This window comes from Gopherus flavomarginatus, chromosome 6, assembly GCF_025201925.1.
Source record: "Gopherus flavomarginatus isolate rGopFla2 chromosome 6, rGopFla2.mat.asm, whole genome shotgun sequence".
Lineage (NCBI taxonomy): Eukaryota > Metazoa > Chordata > Testudines > Testudinidae > Gopherus > Gopherus flavomarginatus.
The window spans coordinates 66,528,431-66,551,873 of NC_066622.1; the positions used below are offsets into that span (position 1 = coordinate 66,528,431).

At 50.3% G+C, this 23,443-nt stretch overlaps 1 protein-coding gene across 2 annotated transcripts in view; it reads left to right on the top strand.

The window, feature by feature from the left end:
* The first annotated feature begins 8,872 nt into the window (after positions 1-8,872).
* The window catches only part of SCD (stearoyl-CoA desaturase), an 870,279-nt gene continuing 855,708 nt past the window's right edge, over positions 8,873-23,443 (top strand). For both annotated transcript variants that reach the window (XR_007775194.1, XM_050960270.1), the window contains exons 1-3: positions 8,873-9,416; positions 14,718-14,991; positions 19,329-19,459. Coding sequence is in view for 1 of the 2 variants with exons in the window: in XM_050960270.1 (XP_050816227.1) it covers positions 9,390-9,416; positions 14,718-14,991; positions 19,329-19,459 (432 nt within the window). In the remaining variant the exon portion in view is untranslated. The remainder of the gene's footprint in view (positions 9,417-14,717; positions 14,992-19,328; positions 19,460-23,443) is intronic.

Sequence of the window (23,443 nt, forward strand, 5' to 3'; positions counted from 1 at the left end):
AAAATTACGTAGTCAAGTTAGATGTCTTCAAGTCACCAGGGCCTGATGAAATGCATCCTAGAATACGCAAGGAGTTGACTGAGGAGATATCTGAGCCATTAGTGATTATCTTTTACAAGTCCTGGATAATAGGAGACATTCCAGAAGACTGGAAAAAGGTAAATATAGTGCCAATCAATTAAAAAGGAAACTAGTGCAACTTGGGGAATTACAGACCAGTCATCTTAACTTCTCTGCCCAGAAAGATAATGGAGCAAATAATTAAGCAAACAATTTGCAAACATCTAGAAGATAATAAGGTGATAAGTAACAGGCAGCCTGGATTTGTCAGGAACAAATTATGTCAAACCAACCTGATAGCTTTCTTTGAGGAGGTAACAAACCTTGTGGATGGGGGGAAGCAGTAGACATGGTATATCTTGACATTAGTAAAGCTTTTGATACTGTCTCGCATGACCTTCTCCGACTCGCTGCTCAGAGCTCAGGGTGTGACACAGGTGTGTGGCAGGCTGAAGGCCCAGTCTCAGAGACACTGAGGCTGCGTGGCCTCCCCTCGTGGAGCAGCATGGCCCCTTGTGTGTCTGTCTGGCGCACTAAAGGCTACTCCCAGGAGACTGTTTAAAGCCTGGGGCATAGTACAGACCCTGATGAATCCATGACACATGATCCCTGCAGGGAGAGCAGGCAGGTGAGCCTGTCACATACAACACTCAACAACTCCCTCTGTGTGTGAGAGCAGGTTCCCTGCCCACTTGCCACCCATGCTGTACTGGGACTTGTTCTCCCAGGGAGCTCCTCTCAAGGGCGATTGAGGGAGGGGTGGATGCCTAACACTGAGCAGGATCCCACTAGAACACGTCTGGTCAGGCTGGAGTTAGAAACACCTCAATTTCCCAATGTTGGCCCTGCAGCCTTGAGATGGCATAGCAGGTTGTGTGGCTTGGTGTTAGCCAGGGCCACTGCTACAGCGAGCGCTCAGTGGAGCATCTCTAGGGCTGGGGAAGGCCCCTTTCTCTTTTTCTCTACCAGCCTCTTTCTCTCTTCCCCTCACTTCCGACTCCAGCTGGGATAGGGGTAGGGTATTGCTTTACCAGAGTGGAAAAAAGAATCCGAGTATAATTCCATAAGAGCATAACCTGTGAAATAGACCTGTCATTAATTTCATGCTCCCCTCTCCTGTGCCCAGCTGGGACAGGTGGCAGCTTCATAGGCACCGCCCTGGCAGTTAGCCGGAATCCAGATGTCTTGGGGACCGTGACTCACTGCGTGGAGGATGTGCTGGTGCTGCAGGTGCAAATGCAACAGTGGCCAAAAGCACCTTTGCAAGTTGACCCCCTGTGAGACCCAACTCACCCCAAGGGGCTTCAGCCAATGCTCCCCCACAGCTCTGAGCACCATCACCGGGCTGTCAGGGGAAAGGCCGCTCCAATCTCAGAGCGGAGAGAGAACCGGGGGTTGGGACGGGGCTGGTGGAAATGTGCTCAGGCACCATCCCTGGAAGCAGATTGCCCCATAACTGGGCTCTACAGGGGGTCTTGCCCCTTCCTCTAGAACAGCTGGCACTGGTCACTCGTGGTGGCAGGACCCTGGATGAGCTGGACCCTGGCTCCGATCCACCCAGGGAGCTCCTGTGCTCCTAGTCACATGGAGCCCCCTTCTGCCTACCACTTTCTGAAGTTGTGTTTAGCCCCCTTGAAATCTATGAGCCCACATGGAGGGACGTGCTGCTCAGCCAGACAGCAGGGGCAGACCCCGTTCTAAGAGAAAGTCTGGGTGTGTGGGGGATGCTCCCTGCCCTGCCTGGCCACCAGCCTGGGGGGCTGATCTCCGTCCCGTGAGCATCTTCACAGAGCTCCAGTACCCTGCCCTAGAGCAGAAATGCAATGCTGGTTCCCAGCAAAGGCCAAAGGGGGCTGCTGGGGGTTGCCCAGCACACTGGGTCCTTGGCAGCATCTTGATGTGCGTCCGGGGGTAGAAAGACACCAGACAGAGGGACAGAGCCAGGCTCTACAATGAGCGCACTGTTCCCTTTCGGATTCATGGGCCCAAGTCAAAAGACAGTGGGCCTGGGCAAAGCGGCAAAGGGTGGATTGTGAGGTCATCCTTAATGAGAGCAGAAATGCAGTGTCAACAATGCCACCCATTGTAGAGCTGTGCTTGCCCACCTTGGCCGGATTATTTCTGCTTCCAGAGCGCGACTGGGAGCAGGGCCAATGGGGGCGGGAGGCTTGGAAGTGAGTCAGGCAGCAGGGACTGGAATAAGCCAGGGGAAAGCAGAGAGATAAAGGTCCTTTCTGATAACCCGCCTGTTAGTGCTACATTATAGGTGCTGATAAGACAACTGCGTAGATCGTGGGGACTTTCGCCACATTGGGCACATTGGCTAGGGACAGCTTGGCACCTGGGTCAGAGCTACTCCCCCAGGGCTCTGCAAGGTGAGACTGATGATTTCATCCGCTCTAAGTCATCCCTTATCTAGCTGCAAACCTGGCAGCTCTCCGCCAGAGAACTGTAGAGCCTTGGGCTGCATCCAAGCCAGTCTGCGGCCTTGGGATCCTGCAGAGGAGTGGGCAGGCTGGAGGAGATGGGAACCAGCCCCTTCCCCTGCACCAGCTCTGCAAAGCCCCTCACAGGCAGCCTCTCCTCAGGGAGCTTCCACTAAGGGTGGTCCCTGGGACAGCGTCTGCGGGGGAAGCCCTGGTAACACAACTCCAGTGTAGCCACCCTGCCAGAGAGATGCTGGCTCATGGGAGCCCAGTGGATCTATGGAACCCAGGGCATTAATAGGGCAGCTGTTTGTTCTGTCTAATGGGAGCACACACGTGATATGGGAGAGAGCGTCAGGAGCCGTGTTGCCAACTCCTGCGATTTGATAGGAAATCTCATGATATTTGGTGTTTCTCTTAAAGCCCCAGCCCCTGGAGTCAGGAGATCCTGGAGAATCTCATCTCTTATTAAAAAGCCAGTTTCTAGCCCTCGTGGCTGCAGATAAAATCTGGAAAATGGGACCTGGGTCCATCCCAAAGACTCAAAACCCAGAAAGCCCATGAAAAAGCCCCAGCATTGTATTGTGTTTAATAAGCTCATGATTTTGTGGGACCTGGCTCATGATGTGTGAATGGGTGGGTTGGCCATACTAGTGGATGTGCATCTATGTCCATGGAGATACATCCATGGTGTGTGCATAGGTATCTATTGCTTGTGGAATGGACAGTTTATTGAGTGACAGTATTGAGCAGTGCATGAAACATCAGACAGGGAGCCAGGAACTTCTGGGGTCTGAGGCCAGTTCTGCCACTGACTCACTGTGCAGCCTCGGGCAAATCACTTCACTGCTCCATGCCTCAGTTTCCTCACCTGTGAAAAGAGGCACCAGGAATAGGCTGTATACAGTGGGGAACTTTGCAAAGAAATCAACCCCTTTGAAAACCATATAGTCAATAAACTCTAAACTGCTGGTATGTGATCAGAACAATGGACCCGAGTGGCATTCAGATGCCGTGGGGATGGCAGGATGTACCCAGGATAGATAGATGCTGTAGGACGGATGTTTGGAGGGTTGGGTAAAATGATTCAGTGGGTCTTGGCACATCTCTTAGTGCAGGGGGTGGGCAAACTTTTTGGCCCAAAGGCCACATCTGGGTATGGAAATTGTATGGTGGGCCATGAATGTTCATGAAATTGGGGGTTGGGGTGTGGGAGGGGTTGAGAGCTCCGGCTGGGAGTGTGGGCTCTGGGGTGGGGCCAGAAATGAGAAGTTCAGGGTGTGGGAGGGGGCTCCGGGCTGGGCAACAGAGTTCGGGTGCAGGTGTGGGGTGAGGCTCCAGTCGGGGATGCCGGCTCTGGGGTGGAGCTGTGGGGTTGAGAGTGCAGGAGGGTGCTCTGAGCTAGGACCAATGGGTTCAGAGGGCAGGAGGGGGATCTGAGGTAGAACAGAAGGTTGGGGTGCAGGAAGGGGTCAGAGGTGCAGGCTCTGGGCAGCACTTACCTAAAGCAGCTCCCGGAAACAGCGGCATGTCCCCTCTCTGGCTCCTATGCAGAGGCATGGCCAGATGGCTCTGAGTGCTGCCCTGTCCACAGGTGCCGCCCCTGCAGCTCCCTTTGGCCACAGTTCCTGGCCAATGGGAGCTGTGGGATCTGCACTTGGGGTGGGGGAAGTGTGTAGAGCCCCGTGACCCTACATGTAGGAGCCGGAGAGGGGACATGCCGTTGCTTCCGGAAGCCATGTGGAGCCATGGCATGCATGGAGCAGAGCAAGACCCTGCTCCTCAGCTGGAGCTCAAGAGCCGGATTAAAACATCTGAAGGGCCGGATGCCACTCCTGGGCCATAGTTTGCCCACCCCTGTCTTAGTGGGTAAGTATCCATATCAAGTCAATCCATTGCAACTGGGTGGATTGACTGGCCCATGAAGACTGAACATAATGTAAGAACATAAAAATGGCCATACTGGGTCAGATCAAAGGTCCATCTAGCCCAGCATCCTATCTTCCAACAGTGGCCAATGCCAGGTGCCCCAGAGGGAATGAACAGAACGGGGTCGCCCAGAGGGGGGACAAGAGGGGCAATTTGCCCCGGCCCCGGGGCCTGCAGCAGCCCCCATGAGAGTTTTTCGGGGGCCTTGGAGTGGGGTCCTTTGCTCGCTCTGGAGGCCCCGGAAAACTCTCGTGGGGTGGAAGGACCCCTTGCCGCCAAATTACTGCCGAAGCGGGACCCGTCGCCAAAGTGCAGCCGAGTCTCAAGGAGTCTACAAGGAGACACTTTGGTGGCGGGTCTCGCTTTGGCGGTAATTTGGCGGCGGGGGGCCCCTGCCGTGGGTCTTCGGGGCACTTCAGCAGCGGGTCCCAGAGCGGAAGGACCCCAGCCTCTGAATTACCACCGAAGCAGGGGCCCCTCGCTACCGAAGACCCCAGGCCCCTGGAATCCTCTGGGCGGCCCTGGAACAGAACAGGTAATCATCCAGTGATCCATGCCCTGTCGCTCATTCCCACCTTCTGGCAAACAGAGGCTAGGGACACCATGCCTGCTCATCCTGGCTAATAGCCATCGATGGACCTATCCTCCATTAACTTATCTAGTTCTTTTTTGAACCCTGTTATAGTCTTGGCCTTCACAACATCCTCTGTCAAAGAGTTCCACAGGTGGATTGTGAATTGTGTGAAGAAATACTTCCTTTTGTTTGTTTTAAACCTGCTGCCTATTAATTTCATTTGATGACCTTTAGTTCTTGTCTTATGAGAATGAGTAAAAAACACTTCCTTAATTACTTTCTCCACACCCGTCATGATTTTATAGATCTCTATCATATCCCCCTTTAGTCATCTCTTTTCCAAGTTGAAAAGTCCCAGTTTCATTAATCTCTCCACATATGGAAGCTGTTCTATACCCCTAATCATTTTTGTTGCCCTTCTGAACCTTTTCCAATTCCAATATACCTTTTTTGAGATGGGGCAACCACTTCTGCACACATTATTCAAGATGTGGGCATACCATGGATTTATATAGAGGCAATAGGATATTTTCTGTCTTATTATCTACCCCTTTCTTAATCATTCCCAACATTCTGTTTGCTTTTTTGACTGCCGCTGCACATTGAGTGGATGTTTTCAGAGAACTATCCACAATGACTCCAAGATCTTTCTTCAGTGGTAACAGCTAATTTAGACCCCTTCGTTTTATCTGTACAGTTGGGATTTATCACCATTGAATGTCTTCTGCCATTTTGTTTCCCAGTCACCCAGTTCTGAGAGATCCTTTTGCAGCTCTTCGCAGTCTGCCTGGGACTTAGCTATCTTGAGTAATTTTGCATCATCTCCAAATTTTGCCACCGCACTGTTTACCTTTTTTCCTCAAGATGGCTCCTGGGCGTGGTGAAAACAAGGGTGCATTTTCAGCAGAAAGAAAAAAAAAGTTGAAAATCTTCTTCAGAGATTTTTGTTTTTTCAAAAAAAATAATTTGTTATTTTTGGGTTTTCAGTTCCCTCTCCCCTTCCCGACTTTTCCCCTTGCCTTTTTCCCATTTCCACTGACAAAATGGAAACTAGAAAAGATGGGGAAAGAGAAGAAAGGAGGAGAGAAAAGGAGTCAGGCAGAGGGCCCAAACAATGAAAAACTAACCTCGACACCCAACATAATTTCAGTTCTTAGCTATTTCAGTGTTTGTGGGGGAGGGGTAATTGAAAATGCCAAAAAATGTCAATGCAAATTAAAACATTCCCGCGAAAATTTTGGTTTCATTAAATGCATTTTTTGATGAAAATTTTTCAACCAAACCCAGATGAGTCCCTCCAGGGCAGAGGTGGGGCATGTTGCTGGGGCAGCATGGGAGCAGTGTGGATGAAGCACTGGACTGGATCTCAGAAGACCTAATTCCTATTCCTGGCTCTGCCACTGACCTACTGGGTGACTTTGGGCAAGACACTTTGCCTCCTTGTGCCTCAGTTTCCCCATGTGTTAAATAGAGATAATGCTCCTGACCTCCTTTATAAAGTGCTTTGACAGCTACTGCTGACAGGTGCTATAGAAGAGCTACAGATTATTATTACTGTTGTCCTGGAGCTGCTCAGGCTGGGCCCACTCAGGGCAGCTTTGGCCAGCCTTCAATGAGCTTGGACACATTTCTAAGTGGAGGAAAGTGGATGCTGAAAGCTGGGATGAGCAGCTCTCTGTTGCGTGGCCACTTTGTCCTTGTCCCTCAACAACAGCACATCTGTTCACTGCCACACAACCCAGGAGATTGCATCAGGCCCTGTTGTGTAAAACCGCATGACATCTGCAGGCAGGAGTCACCAGACATAGACTGTCTGATCAGTTTGCCCAGAGGAGTCAGGAGAGAGGGCTAGAAGTCAGGAGATACACTCTGTGATTCACTTCTCATTCCCAAGAGGAAATCTGGGTAATACGGCTCCCTGTGACATCAGGCAAACAGCTTCCTGTGGGTTATGGGGCCTATCCCAGCAGAACAAGTACAGCTCATCTTTGGAGGACATGGGAAGAGAATCTGTTTTTGTCTTTCTAGGAACCAGCACCATTGATTAGACAAGGCAGAGACAGATCCTGGGTGGGCTCAATTGACGGTCACCCTGTACTTGTGTCATCACTCATGTCAGGTGATGAATTCCACTGTTCTGGGGTGCTGGCACAGGGGACGTGGCTGCACCCCCTTCTGGGGGATGCTGAGGGCTGCACCCCAAAAGGTGACACTAATTTTTGCCCCTGTTGCAATGGCCTCTATTGGCCAATGTTGCAGGGGTACAGAATCACCGGGGTGCAGAGTCACTCACTCCGAATGACTGTCCCACACCGGACAGCTCCCAGAATGCCCCTGTGTTGGGAGGGGTTTGGAGGTGGTTGCATAGGGGACACAGAGCTGCCGGGCCCCCAGCCCAGGGCTATTCTGCCTGGGGAAGCTGAGGACTCGGGAGACCTGGGTTACACTCCCAGCTCTGCTGATGGGTGACCGTGCCTCTGTTTCCCACCTGTAAAATGGGGATAATGATACTGACCTCCTGTGTAAAGTACTTTGAGCTCTAGAGATGACACATGCTAGATAAAAGCAGTGCATTGTTATATACTAGCGCTGGCTGACAGTTTCTCCTGGAAACTGTCTTTTTGGATTAACCAAAACTTTTAACAAAATGTGTCTCCTTTTCATGGAACATTTTGATTTGTTGTTGAAAAAACAAGAATCTCCAGTTTTCAGCCGAAAGAACTTTTGTGTATTTTTTTTTTGTTTTGCTTGTTGAGGCAAAGTTGGTATTTTCAGCAGACTGCTTTCCAACTCCCTTTCTGCCCCGCTCTATTCCTCGCTCCGCAGCACCTGCTGACAGCAGCTGAGAAAACTGACGAGTGGGAGCTCCTGGATGCAGAGCAGGCTTTTAACATCTCATGATTGCCGACGCTTGTGATTCCACTGCAAATGTCATGACGTTTGGGGTTTCTCCTAAAGCCCCAGCTCCTGGAGTCAGGTGATTTCAAAAGAATCTCAGACTTTCTCTGTAAAAGAACGTGTCCAGCCCTCGTGATTGCTGAGGAAAGCTTAGAAATGGGACCCCCAAGGCTCGAACACCAGAGACAGATACAAAGAAACCCAAATATAACATTTAAAAGCCTCTCATGATTTTAGAGCCAATCTCGCAATTTGGAGGCGTGACTCGTAGTTTGGGAAAGGCATCAGGTGACTAAATGCAGATGGATTCTATGGAAAATTTGGCTCCAACTGTCCTAGCCAGCTTTGCACCCTGATCAGACCCAAGGCTTCCAGCTACATGCCCACCCATTGCCCCTGTCTGAGCTAGCCCCACGCAGCCAGCTGCCCTTGCCTAGGTTGTGTCCATTGCTCACCAGGTGGCCCCTTCAGGGGCGCAGGAAGCCTTAGCAGCGGCCCTCTTAGCGGGAGGCAGCTCTTTGCAAACCAGCTAGAAAGGATGGCGCATCAGAGAGGATGCAAACCGGGTCCCCCCGGCTGGGCTTTGTCAGGGAAGGCGGCTGAGGTACGCTGCCCAGGCGCTAGAAGAAGGGCGGTGGGAGATACCGAGATCCCAGCTACCTAGCAGGGTTAGCACAAAGAACACCCCCAGGCGACTCATGGCATTTCACTGGCAGCTGTTTCCTGGGAAGCCCCCCAGGGAAGCCCCCTCGTACGAGCCACTCGCCCCCCCCCCAGCAACCCCCTCCCCACCAGCCACAAGCAGAGGAATGCAGAAGGTTCAGTCCTAGGACCCAGCGCAGGCGAGACCTCCTGACCCACTTTCCAGAGCAAGGTAACTCTAGGTCATCGCCTTCTCGCTCGGCTGAGGCTGGCAGCTGCGCGTTTCTCTTCCCGCTGGGGGAGGGCCCCGTGCGGGGCGCATGGCTGAGATGGCAGCGCAGCTCAGCCTAGGACAGAGCGCTACAGTCCAACAGCAACGCGAACAGCAGATTGCTGACAGCCAATGGCGAGGGCAGCCTTAGGTGGCACCAAATTTCCGTCAACCAATAGGATCCCCTCGGCAAGTCTAAAGGCATCATTAGCGATTCTCCCATCCTTGTCCTCTTCATCAGCATCCTTCCCCGCACCTGGCATCGGTCTGCCAGTCCCAAGAAGACAATAACAACAGCAGCAAGCGCAGGGCACCGGGAAGCTTCACTGCGTCAGCCCTGGCAGCTGTCGCCTGCTAAGCCAAGGAGCGGGGACGCCGCTGAAGTGCTGCGAGGGCTCCCTGCGGGAAAGCACGATCCATCTCCCGGGATCACATTACCACGGGCACCACCACAGGCGGCGTCTTCACTGAAGCGCAGAGCATCTGCCAGCAGCAGCACGCAGCTCTCCCTCCCTCGGCGGTCACACGCAGAGGAAGCCGCCGGCAGTAGCTGGACACAGAGCTGTGCGCACACACGCGCAGTCCCCAGATGCCTGCCAACGTGCTCCAAGAGGAGGTAAGCAGAGCCCTGGGTACGGCACCGGCGCTAGTATTTTTAGCGCCCTAGGCGCACGACCATTTGCCGCCCCGCGACCTGCTCCCGCGACTCCGGTTGACCTGCCGCAGTCGTGCCTGCGGGAGGTGCACCAGAGCCGCGGACCGTCCGCAGAAATGATGCCTGCGGCAGCTCCACTAGAGCCGCGAGACCAGCGGACCCTCCGCACGCACGACTGGTCAGCCGGAGCCGTCTACCGCCCCCCCCCCCCGCAAAATGCCGCCCCCCAATAATCCTGCCGATTGCCTACGCAGCCTAAATGGAAGCGCTGGCCCTGCCTGGGTAGTAAGTTCTAGAGACCTGCTAGGTGAGCTCTGCTGAATAGATCCCTCATGCCACCAGCTGGAATCATTTCTTTTTCACAGGGGGTTTAGTTAACTAGAACTGGGAAATTCGGGGGGTGGGGGTGGGGGTTAAAATCTCCGTGCTTTTGTGTTATTCTCAAAGCATTAACAAACGCAATTTGCTGCTAACCTGAGGCAGATTGAGCCCACAGAGGGGGAGCAAGATCTTAACTACTTAAGTACGCTGCTGAAATCTCCTTGAGGAAGGGGGTGTGTGGAGAGAGGAGTGAATCATCAACTGCTGGTTTTGCGGGGAATTTTTTGAGCAAATCCTTCAGCGCCATAGAAGCGGTTCCATGCGAGTCTCTTGGGCAGATGGCCGATGGTTTTTATTAAAACTCCCAATGGAAATCATTTCCAGTTTTTAAACCGACGTTCTCCTGCAGTGTTTGTAACCCAAACATTGCAGCACTGTGCTAGCCTAGGACACTCAAGGTGAAATTGACTAGAAACCAAAGTGAAATTGATTATGCTGTGAACAAGGCAAGAGTAAATGAGAGGTTGCAAATATGCAGTGTTCAGTCATCCTCATCTCTTAATAATAATCTGTGGTGGGCGGAAATTAGCCTTTTAAAAATGAATGATCTCTGGGCAGTTTCTGTTCTAGACGGATTTAGCTGATTCCCCCATCTAACGCCATCTATCCACAGCCCGTCTGTGCAAAGTGGGAGGGAAATGCTCCCAGCTCAGAATGGCAGGGTATTCCCGCCCCTTTTCAGGAGTATAAAGGACTACACGAGGTGGAGGTGCAGGGATGTGGAGAGCGTGCCCTCTCTCCACACGAGGTGGAGGTGCAGGGATGTGGAGAGCGTGCCCTCTCTCCACACGAGGTGGAGGTGCAGGGATGTGGAGAGCGTGCCCTCTCTCCAGCAGAAATGCATGCCAGAACTGATGTTTTCCTTTCATTTTTTAATATTTATTTAGGGACTAGACTTAACTGACACATCTGCTGCCTTCTCTCTTTTTCTCAAGGTTGTGAATGACCCTGCGCTATGCTGCTTGTGGGGTGCTGCCGTATACTGGCCTGAGATTGTATTACTGGGGTCTGGTCCTGAGTCCAGCTGTACGGGGCACATAAACTCTACTAGGCTGTCTGTGTTGGCTGTATACCAGGTTCACCTACTGGATGCTTAATATTGGCAGAGAGTGGGGGGGGGACATCTGTTCTGCACATGGGAGCTGCAGAGTCATTCATGAATGAGGGGGCACTCATGTAAATGATCTGGCCACTCTTCCCACCTCTAGACCCCAAAGCAGCCCTGTTCAATCCCCATCCTTCTCTCGGGGCAGAGGCAAGAGGAGCCAGTGTAGCCCTTAGGCCAGGAGATAACTCCCCTCTCTCTCCTCCCCACCCTATTGGTCTCCAGCCAAGTTGGTACCCCTGTCATGTCTCTCAGCTGGATTTCAGAGCTGTCTGTGGGCCATATGGCCTCTCGAAGGCCTACGCAGGGAAGATGACCAACATACTGTGCTGCTATAATTATATCAATGTCAGTAAAGTTCCCTGTGGAGTCAATCTGGGATAAGAGCATCAATGTGGGTGTAATTTTACAGGCATAGCTATGCTGGTAATTTCCCCTATATAGACAAGCCCTGAGCCCTCTTGGCCAATTATCATGCAGCCAGGGAAGTATATACGACCTCCTGGTAGGAAGTCATATGGGTATATCTGACATTTGGGCTGGGGAGAACCCTAACGTGCCTAATATCTGGATTATAACACATTTCACAGACACTTTAGGTCTGTCCCCAAAACCTCTGGATGTATCATTACTATGAACATAAGAACAGCCATGCTGGGTCAGACAAAAGATCCTCATCTAACCCAACATCCTATCTTCCGACAGTGGCCAATGCCAGGTGCCCCAGAGGGAATGAACAGAGCAGGTAATCATCCAGTGATCCATCCCGTGTCGCCCATTCCCAGCTTCTGACAAACACAGGCTAGGGACACCATCCCTGCCCATCCTGGCTAATAGCCATTGATGGACCTATCCTCCTTGAATTTATCTAATTCTTTTTGAACCCTGTTATAGTCTTGACCTTCACAACATCCTCTGGCAAGGCATTCTACAGGTTGACTGTCAGTTGTGTGAAGAAATACTTCCTTTTGTTTGTTTTAAATGTGTTGCCTATTAATTTCATTCGATGACCCCTAGTTCTTGTGTTATGAGGAGTAACTAACACTTCCTTATTTACTTTCTCCACACCAGTCACAATTTTATAGACCTCAATCATATCCCCGCCTTACTCATCTCTTTTCCAAGTTGAAAAGTCCCAGTCTTATTAATCTCTGCTCATATGGAAGCCGTTCCATCCCCCTAATAATTTTTCTTGTCCTTTTCTGAACCATTTCCAATTCCAATAAAACTTTTTTTGAGATGAGGTGATCACATCTGCATGCAGTATTCAAGATGTGGGCGTACCATGGATTTATATAGAGGCAACATGATATTTTCTGTCTTATTATCTATCCTTTCTTAATGATTCCCAACAGCCTGTTTCCTTTTTTGACTGCTTCTGCACATTGAGTGGATGTTTTCAGAGAACTATCTAGAAATACTCCAAGATCTCTTTCTTGAGTGGCAACAGCTAACTTGGATTCCATCATTTTGTATGTATAGTTAGGATTATGTTATCCAATGTGCATTACTTCGCATTTATCACACTGAATTTCATCTGCCATTTTGTTGCCCAGTCACTCAGTTTTGTGAGATTCTTTGTAGCTCTTCCCAATCTGCCTGGGACTTAACTATCTGGAGTAGTTTTGTATCATCTGCAAATTTTGCCACCTCACTGTTTACCCCTTTTTCCAGATCATATGCTGAATAGGACTGGGCCCAGTACTAACCCCTGGGGGACATCACTATTTACCTCTCTCCATTCTGAAAAATGACCATTTATTCCTACCCTCTGTTTACTGTCTTTTAACCAGTTACCAATCCATGAAAGGACCTTCCCTGTTATCCCATGGCAGTTTACTTTGCTTAAAAGCCTTTGGTGAGGGACATTGACTAGAAGAGAGTTGTTGGGAGACAGGGTCCCCAAGCTGGGATGCAAAGAAGACAACTCTCCAGCAACAAAGCTGTCTGGCAGCATGGATTTGCCTAGGCTCTTCCTTTTAAATAGAAATATGTTTGATTCCAGATGTCTGCAAGAGAACCTATAGGGTGCCTGCGGATCCTCCAAGGGGAATTTCTCTGCCTCTATAACAGTCACTGTGAGGAGGTATTGCTGAGGCTGTAGATTCTGCCCCTGGGAAAGGGAGGAGTTGGGTGGCCACATAAACAGCATGGATTGCTTTTAATGCCTCCCTCAAGAAACTGGGCCATAGTGGAGCCCTGGCCCCAGAGGGTGCCCTACCACTGGGAAGAACATATGTGTGAGCCAGCTTCTAATGCCCTGCCACCAAAGATACCAAATAGCCATTGGAGAGGCACAGACACCTGTCCAGGCTTCCTCAGCATGTCCAGAAGTGTCAGGCCTGATTCTGACATTCCAATTGGGTAGTGTCTACACACCCAGTTTGTACAAGTAGAAATGGCTGAGCAAGGCATAGGACAGCCGAGGCTCGTTTGGGCTGATTCTCAGGGGCCAGAGGCTCCAACAAATGCCCGACCCCTCTGAAAATCAAGCCCATCATGCCCTTCAGACCTGAGATGGGCACCCTGGTGTGCAGCCATGAAGTGACCACACCTGGCTGAGAGGAGGATCAGTTACTCCAGATTTAATGAAAGGATCCTGCCTAGTGAGGTCACTCATGCATGATCCTTTCATCATGCACGTGTGATCTGGCACTCCTGCTAATACAGAGGGGTAGGGCATGTGAAGAATGAATGTTGTGTCATGCTTGCATCAGGGGAACTGGGAGCCAAGACTTCTAAGGTCTATTCTTAACTGTGCCACTGATTCGCTGGGTGACTTCAGGCAAGTTACTTCTCTCGGTGCCTTGACTTCCCCATCTCTGAGTGTGGGAGATACTGATACTGACTGGTAACCATGAGGTGACAACTCCAAGGTTTTAGCTAGGAGCATGCAACGCTATCCTTATCCCTATCACTCCTCACCCAGAGATCTCAAAGCACTTGGCACAGGTCAGCCAGTATCGCTCTCCCCACTGGACAGAGAAGGAAAGTAAGGCAGAGAGAGTGAAAAGGTACCACAAACAGATTGTGAGGCTTAACCCAGTAATAACTGAACTGCCCTGAGATCCTCCATGGAAGGGGCTGTGGAAGGGAAAGGATTGGTATTAGGAGAAGCCCTGGGAACAAAGTGTGAATCTCGTTCCCTCTGTTGCTGGTTTGCACAATGTAATTTATTGGTGGCTGAAAGAAATGAGCTCAGTCAAGCTCTTAGGGACCCTTGAGTAATCGATGTAAAACACCCATTAAGAGTGATTCCCTGTGCCCTTAAGGGGATCTCTGCTGCTGCTGGTGGTGGGGTGTCTTTGAACACTTTCGTTCCCACTCGCCATGCCCCCCAAAGCCTCAGGGCTGAGATCCACCACTGTATAGGGCACCACAGATCCTGAGTGGTGCCTAGGGATGAAGTGGTGTCTAGGCTTAACACTGACCTGGGGTGAGAGGTGGGTTGCACCACAAGAGAACAACATGCCATTGTCTGTGTGCTACTGGGCCTGGCTGGAGAACCCCAGACAGAGTCCTGTTACCACTCAGAAGCTGATTTAGTAACCTCCCCCTGCCTCCCCCTGGAATATGATGTGGGGGATGGCGGGGGCGGGGGAGGAGGGCTGTGATGAAGAGACAGCCAGCCCTAGCTCCTAATGCCCCTCTGTCCTTGGAGATGGGTGTTATGGTGGATCAGCAGCCCAGCCCCAGCCCCTCTTGATCCTTTTGGTGGGGACCAGATTGTAACCAACACAATGTTGTTTGTTTTTAATGTCCCCTCCCAGTGCCAGCTCTCCAAGGATCTCCCCTCCCCCACAGTCACTGCCAGGGTGATGAGGAATGGGGGAACAGGCATGGAGAAGGCCCTATCCAACCAAGAGGACTTGGGAGGAGACCGGGGCATGACGGACGATATCTTTGACGAGAGCTACTGTGAGAAGGAGGGCCCCAAGCCTGCCAAGAGATACGTCTGGAGGAACATCATCCTCATGAGCCTGCTGCACTTAGGGGCCTTGTACGGGTTGTGGCTGATACCTGCAGCAAAGCCTGTCACCTTGGCATGGGGTAAGTGGAGGGGACTCTCTCATCTTCCATGTCTGAGTGTGAAACTGCAGGGGGCGGAAGAATACGCTCACCCAAAAGGGGATGAGGCCAGTGCATGAGGGTAATAAAGAGTAGAGGTTGCAGAAACTGTCACAGGGTCTTCCAGGAGCGCAAGAGGCCAGGCTTGCAGAACGAGATGTCTCATGTGAGTGAAGGCACAGGAGTGAGTTAAAGCTGGAGCTAATTCTTGTATCACTTTCCCAAACACACAGATAAAAATTGAAACATTAAGTTAGACACTAAGGCAACCTTGTACAACTTCATTAGGCTGTTTCACATGCAACCAGTTCCAGTCAAGGCTGCAATGGATGAAAGATGACTAGAGCGAACCCGCTGGGGTCAGATACGTTCTCCCCACTCAGACCCTCTGGCCAGTGTTAGAACCAAACTCATCTTCTGAAATGCATGGCTGAGCTGCAGCTGGGATCAGGATCGGAGGTGCAGGCTCTCACTAGAGACCCTGTCTTTCACAAAACTTTTTCTGACCTATTTTGAAGACTTGAGCAGTTTGGTTAGTTCAGATGACGAGGTGTGGCGAAACGTGCCTGAAGTTCTGACTGCTTCTCCGATCCCAGCCTCTGACTATTACAGAAATGGAGCATTTTAAACTAGAGATGCGGGTCTCATTCATGTCTGATTTACATGGCTGGGTAAGAAAGTGGAGTCAGGCCCTCCAGTTTAGATAGTTCCAGCCAGATGCTCCCTAGGTAACAATCTGGCAAACCAGGCTGCTGGACAGTCCCTTGTGAGATCTGGCTGGGATCTCCCTTGCTGTCTTTTCATGCCACTGCCAGGCTTGGGCTGATCTACTCTCAGATGCTACCTTCCAGGATGCTTGGGCCTCTGGACCTGGCTAGAGACTGGGGGGATCACAGCCAGAGCTGGGATGAGAGATCTCCTTCCAGAAGAAGGCAGGAGGCTTAATTGTTACCCCTGGGATTTCCAAGACCTGCTGGTTTGACTCTTTGCTCCCGTGACTGTAGCAGGCAGTGGCTGGTGGGGTGCCACAGGCATGGTTCACAGTCTGCCGAAAGGCAGTGGTGAAGGCACCAGTGTGAAGCCAGCATCACTTAGGGCTGGTCTACACTACGGGGGGATATCGATCTTAGATACACAACTTCAGCTACGTGAATAACGTAGTTGAAGTCGAATATCTAAGATCGGATTACTCACCCGTCCTCACCGCGTGGGATCGATGTCCGCGGCTCCCCCTGTCGATTCCGCAACTCCGTTGGGGTTAGTGGAATTCTGGAATCGATATAAGCGCGCTCGGGGATCGATATATCGCGTCTAGATGAGACGCGATATATCGATCCCCAAGCAATCGATTTTAACCCGCCGATACGGCGGGTAGTCTAGACGTAGCCTCAGAATGCTGCCATGCACACAATGGTCTCTTTACAAAAGAATCATGTTGGGCTTTTACCCTGTGAAACTGACACGCTCCAAGGACAGCGTTTTCCCCTGCATCTCTGATAATCTGGGAACTGCGCATGCTGTCCCACGGGCTGACCTCGCTGGGGGGAATATGCAACATCAGCGTGTCCTTGGGGGAAACTTTCAAGGCCCTTGACACTGTTTTGTGCAGCAGAAAGCCTTGCTCTTCGGGCCCCACTGCTTTCTGGTGCACCATTATCTGTTCTGAAAGCCCCAGCTCCAGCCTTGCAAGCAGAGTTCTGGGAGCCTCACAGACCTGCTCCAGTGGAGCGTCTGGCTGCACCCTAGAGATGGGCATGCACCTCAGCATTCAGCAAGGCAGCCAGATACCCTCAGAATTAAGTTAGGGTGGGGTGAGGAGGAAGGGGATTGGTTTGGTGGGTTTCTTCCAGGGAAATGGGACAACCATGTGGTCCAGAAATGGGATGAGCTGGGGTGTGTGGGAGTTAAATGATGTCTGTCCTTCTTACTCTTCCCCACTCTACAGCATTTTTGATGCATCCCTAAGCACATCTGCCCTCTCTGTTCTCATCCCATTTTGCTCCAGTGCCCCCTCAGTCTGTGTCTCACCTTTCTCTGTCTGGCAGTTCCTCACAGCACACTTGTGTTCTCACTTCTGTACTGTTTCTTTTCTTTGCTGTTTTCTGTTTCAGGTTGATCTTTCTGGATTTTAATTTCAGTTTAGCAGTGCCCTACCACCTGGGACAGATGAGCATCCCTTATTCAGAATATATACCACAGTCGTAGCTTCAGTCTATGCTCTACCACTACTGTAAGCTGCAGAGTCTGAGACCAATAGCCTATTATATTACTCATAGTTATACCATCCTAAACCATTCCTCTGCTGGCTTGATGTTCACATCTCTCAGAGTCCTATAGACTCTCTGGTTCTATCCCCTTTAATTTCCATCTTGCCAGGTTCTACATACTAAGGTCTCATTGCTTTTCAAGCTCTCCAGCCCTTTGCTGATATTTGCCCTTCTCAGTTCCTGCCCGCGTTATATCACACAATCTCTTTCTGGACCAGAGTTCCCCAGAACGGCATAGTATTGCTAGTCAGGCAATATCCCTCCACTGCAGTGTCTGTGAGATCCCTTTGGTCTCTCAGCATTGCTGCTTTCTGTGCATCTCCCCTACCACTACTGTCCAGCCAGGGATTCTCTTCCCCTGGAGGCACTACCTGCATTTGACAAAGCTGACTCTGGATTCTTTTATGTCCTGACTGTGGCCCTCTGTTGTGGCCAAAACACACAAAGGGGAAGTCAGGGAGGGTGGTATACCCTCAAGGCCCTGTGGTAGGGACCATTCTGTGCATGCTGTCCTCCTTGTGCTGTGGTGGAGCAGCCTGGGGGTTGCTTTGATTTACGCTGGCCTGTAATGGCCGTAAAGGGGCTATACATGGATTAGCATGGTGCAGAGGTGTTTTAACAATGCCCATTTCCTGCAGTGCCAGCAATGGGGAACATGTGGGACATCTGTTCTGCGGTGTTGTGGGATCGTTCTTGCACTATGGTGACGCCTCCCTGGGCCAGTTAGGCAGAGCTGGCAGCCAAAGAACCCTGGCGGCACAGTACAAATCAGCTCTACTCTACCCGGGGATCTGGCCCATATTATCTAACCTCTCTATAGACGCTCCTTTGTTACTCTTTCCTCAAAGCTGTTGACAACACCTCCTAATTTAGTATCCTCTGCAGATTTAATAAATGTGCCAGTCGCCTCTCCTCCAGCTCAGGGAGGAGGCAGGATATTTCTGGACAGAGCTGTCATCCAGTTCTATCCATAATTACTTTTTCTGAACACTGGCCTTGGGAAATGGTGCATACGTGGTACCCTTACTGCTGCTCCTGGGAGCCAGCATTTATAATGGTGTTAAATAGATACAAAGGTGTTTTTAATGCATAAGGGGGGTTGCACTCAGAGGCTTTCTGTGTGAAAGGGGTCACCAGTACAAAAGTCTGAGAACCCCTGCCTTAAGGGATCGAACTCCACCTGACTGACTCATGACAGCACCACAGGGGAGCAAACAAAAAAAGTCAACTTGACGCTCTTCCAATCCACCACCAATCACCTGTGGCCTGCCTACGACTTGGCAATGAATCTAGCAACTGAGCAGAGAGGAGAACTGATGAGTAGGGAGAGGAGACAGGTGGGAAGGGAGAAGCTGAGCAGTCTCCAGTCGATGATGGAGCTGAAGGTATGGTCTAGGATCTGATCAGACAACCACTTTCCCCAGCTTGCTCCTGCTTGGGTATTCAAAAGGGTGAGGGAGAGAAGATGACCCTGTATGTAGTTCACTTTCTGTAACATCTAAAAACACCTGCCAGTCAGTGTGATGTCTAACATTGTAGTGTGTCTGGGGGTCGGGAAATAAGCATATCTATAGGGAAATCTTAAGGGCTTAAACCTGTAGCGGGGCCCCTCGGTAGCTATGCAGGATAGCTATCCGGGCTTACATCATCTACCACAGAAAGGTGTAAATGCCAAAGAAATCTGACTAGGAGACATATGATGAAATGAACTAGGAAGAGGAGAATTTATCCAGATTATTAGGGGAAATTCCCAAAGAGCGAGATCTGTTAGAGTTGTTGCCACAGGGCTGTACTGGAAGCAGCAGTTTTATTCACTGAGTGTCCATCATCATGGTATCAAAGCACAAGTGTCTCTTTTGCCTGTGCATCTTCAGAAGAAAGTTCTGCTCTTGTATTGGATCAAGTTCTGCTCTTGTGTTGGGGCTTGGACTAGATGACCTCTCGAGGTCCCTTCCAACCCTGATATTCTATGATTCAATAGAAAATTTCCAGCTGGACAACATGCTCTAACTTATCTGACTCATTGCCTTCCCCCCCTTTTCTTATGTCCAGGGTCCCTGTGTTTCCTGATGAGTGCTCTGGGGATCACAGCTGGAGCGCATCGTCTCTGGAGCCATCGGTCCTACAAAGCTGGCTTGCCCCTCAGGATCTTTCTGGCCATTGCCAACTCCATGGCTTTTCAGGTAGGGACCCCTCTCACAGGTTGTCAGCTTGTCTGTCCATGGGGAAGCAATGAGTCCTAAACTGTATCCACACATACAACAGGGAAGCAGGTTGAAGTCACAGTCCCTTCTTCTGTACCATTCCCCTCTGACAGCTATATCTCCAAAGTTATTACTGAGATCAGAGATCTTCACCTTTCACATAAAGGGGAGACTCACTGAGTAACACTGCTGCTGGGATGGGTGAGGGGTATTGGGAGTGGGAGAATGGCTACGGAAATACACCAGTAGGAAATCACCCCAAACCAGGAGGATTTCTCTCTCCATCCAGGGGCTCTTCTTCTCTTGATAGTTGTGTCTGATTCCCATGAAGGACTTGGTAGAATTAGAAAGTGCTGACATATGGACCTAACTTTTCTCTTGCTTAAAAAGTTGCTAAAAGGAAATACTTTCACACAGCGTGTAATTAGGCTGTGGAACTCACTACCACAGGAAGTCATTGAGGCAGAGAACTTATCAAGATTCGAAAACAGATTGGACATTTATACAGATAACAAGAATATCCAGAATTACCATCATAATTAATGACAACAAATCTTCTGCCAGACCTCCCACTAAGGGCATAACCCAGGCAATAACTGTTAGAGACCACATCTACCCTAATGGAGGGCAGATCATCCCACATCTGCTTCTGTGGGGTTCTTACACCTTCTGAAGCAGCTGGTGCTGGCCACTGTCAGAGACAGGATATTAGACTTGGGTCTACTCAGATCTGGCAGTTCCTTGCAGGCAGAATTGCTGTGTCTCTGACTCTCCAGAACCTTTTCTCTCTCTGGCAAATGGATTATCTCCTCCTTGGCCCTGCCCGTTACTGCCTGGAGCTGCTAGCAAACACAATGGGATCACGAGTCAAGCTCTTTAGGAGCTTCCTTTGCTCTGATGGTTAATGTACTGGCTAGCAGCCGTCTGAGGCAATCAGGGTGATGGGTGCTTAAATCATAGAATCATAGAATATTAAGGTTGGAAGGGATCTCAGGAGGTCATCTAGTCCAACCCCATGCTCAAAGCAGGACCAAACCCCCAACTAAATCATCCCAGCCAGGGCTTTGTCAAGTCTGAGTTTAAAAACCTCTAAGGAAAGAGATTGCACCACCTCCTTAGGTAACCCATTCCAGTGCTCCACCACCCTCCTAGTGAAAAAGCTTTTCCTAATATCCAACTTAAACCTCCCCACTGCAACTTAAGACCATTACTTCTTGTTCTGTCATCTGGTACCACTGAGAACAGTAGATCCATCCTCTTTGGAATCGCCTTTCAGGTAGTTGAAAGCAGCTATCAAATCCCCCCTTCATTCTTCTCTTCTGCAGACTAAACAATCCCAGTTCCCTCAGACTCAGTCATGTCATGTGCTCCAGCCCCCTCATCATTTCTGTTGTTCTCTGCTGGACTCTTTCCAATTTTTCCACATCCTTCTTGTAGTGTGGGGCCCAAAACTGGACACAGTACTCCAGATGAGGCCTCACCAATGTCGAATAGAGGAATGATCACGTCCCTTGATCTGCTGGCAATGCCCCTACTTATACAGACCAAAATGCCATTAGCCTTCTTGGCAACAAGGGCAAACTGTTGACTCATATCCAGACAAGAACAGTCCCAGGTTCACCCATCACTACTGAGTTTGGAGTTAGAGGTGGAAACAGGAGAACCTACCCTAGCTGTGCCTGCCCCTCCCAAGGTGCATTTCCAGCACTGGCATGGTACATGTTCCACCACTTCTTGTATAGGGAGCCAGGCTCTGCCACCACTTCGAGAGCCTGTTCTCGCAAAGTGCTGACTGCCCCGAACTCCAGCTGACTTCTGGGGGAGCTGAGGATACTCAGCACGGCACAGGACGGGGCTCTAGGGGCCCAGTGGTTGGAACTGGGAATCAAGGCCTGGCACTCCAGCTCTATCACGAACATGTTGGGTGACCCACAGGTAAATCACATTCTCAATGCAAGAAGGATGGTCTTGTGGTTAAGGCGCTAGACAGGGATGCAGGAAGTCTGGATTCAGTTTTTGGCTCAGATTTTTAAAGGTATGTAGGAGTTGCGATACCTAACTGATTTAGGCGCTTAAACCTCATTTCAAGTTATGTAGACACAGATGAGATTTAGGCTTCTAAATCACTTAGGTTTTGCAGACCCTAAATACAATTACAAATCTGGTCTTTAGTTGCTCCAGGCCTCAACCTTCCCACCCCGAAGGATGATGAGGAGAAATCACCCGTGCTTGTGAGATGAAGGAGGAGCTCTGGTACTTAAGTGACAGGTGCCCATAGAGGAGTTGACTCACCAGCAGTGCCTCCCTCGAGGCTGGGCATGGCAGCGCTTTCCTGTTTAGCGTTCCTAGCTGATGGGCACCCCAGCCCTGCGGTGGCCGGCCTCTTCGTGGTATTCAGCCCTCTGGCCAGGTCACTTTAAGCCTCCTCCCTTCTGGGGTAAGAAATTCCAACAAATAGTTTCAAGGTCTCTGTGAGATTTCCAGCCTCTGGGACAAGCGGCTCTTAAAGCCTCTCTCCAGGCTCTGATTAGTCCTTATTGCCTCACATCAGTGCTTCACACCACCTTCCCAGTGGCTGGGGTGAAGAACCCAGGCCCGCCCTCTTCACGGGTCCCAGTCCAGGGACCTGAGGACGAGCCACCAAGGTCTGTTCTGTCATACACCTTGCTGCTGCCTCCCAGAACCCCTTCCTCCCACTGGTATTCCTCAGCCTTCTCGCCAGCCCCTTCCTAGGCTCTTTGTCATGAGCCACATCTCCATGGATTTCTCCTCTGAGGTCTGGGTCCTGCTCTCATGGCAGGGTCAGGCACCGCAGCTTGCTCCAGGCTGGTGTCTTCCAGAGATCTCTGAGTGCTGCAGAGTCCTTCCTTGCAGCTGCTCAGACTTGTCCAAACACCTTGTGGGCTTCCCCGCCTCCAGCTTCCTCCTGGATCAGGGTGACCCACCTCTGGTCCCAGGCTTCCTCCTGGCTCTGGACCTTCCAGTTCTGGCTCTAGGCTTCCTTCTGCATTTAGTCCAGGAAGTTCCCAGCTACCTGTCTCATGCGCCTCCCCCGGGTCTTCTTTTCTTACTGCCCTATGCCCCCTCCTTTAGGAAGACTCAGTTCCTTCCCAAGTGAGTTTGATGACCAGTGTGCAACACGCCTCCAAGTGCCACCCACTGGCCTAATGGGGCTCAGGCTCCTGTTAACCCATGGTTAACCATAACCAGAGTGGGGTTTATACATCCTATCACAATGCTACAAATGTGCCTGCATAGTGTTTCAGTTTCCCAGCTGTGGACTGTCACCGAATGATATTTACCCAGCTTTTCAAAAGTGCTGTAAGAGGGATAATGTAAATGTGAACTGGTTTTATTACAGCTGGTCAAAATGAACTTTTTACATAGAATCATGAACATTTCAACGTTTTCAAATCTGGGTTCGTTCCCACAGGTTTTTGAAATGGACTGATATTTTGGCTTTAAAAAAAGTCAACAGAACTTTCTTAAAATGTTTTTTTCGGGAAATGTTTGAAAAACTATTTTTTCCCATTTCAAAATGGAAAATTATCATTTTCTGAGAACATCCAATGGGGGGTGGGGGCGGGAATTCACCGTGGGGCTAAGATGACAAATCAGTATTGGCAAAGCAGCAGACACAGGGCTAACCAAATTCCCCAAATGATCAATTAAAAAAGGTGAATTAACAAACAATAAAAGCTTTTGAGGAAAACTTAAATGTTCTGAGCAAAAATTTCTGGTTTTGAAAAAATGGCCAATTTTTTCAAAACAAAAATCAAATAAAACCCATAAAAAATATGGCCTTAAAATCAATGCGATTTAGGCACCTAAACCAGTTAAGGGATTTTGGTAAATTCCACTAGGTGCCATTTTGCTTCCTTAGACACCGGACTACGTTGTGTATATATAGCCCTAACTCTAACCCTTGCTGACCGGTGAGTCATCCAGCCATGTTCATTCCAG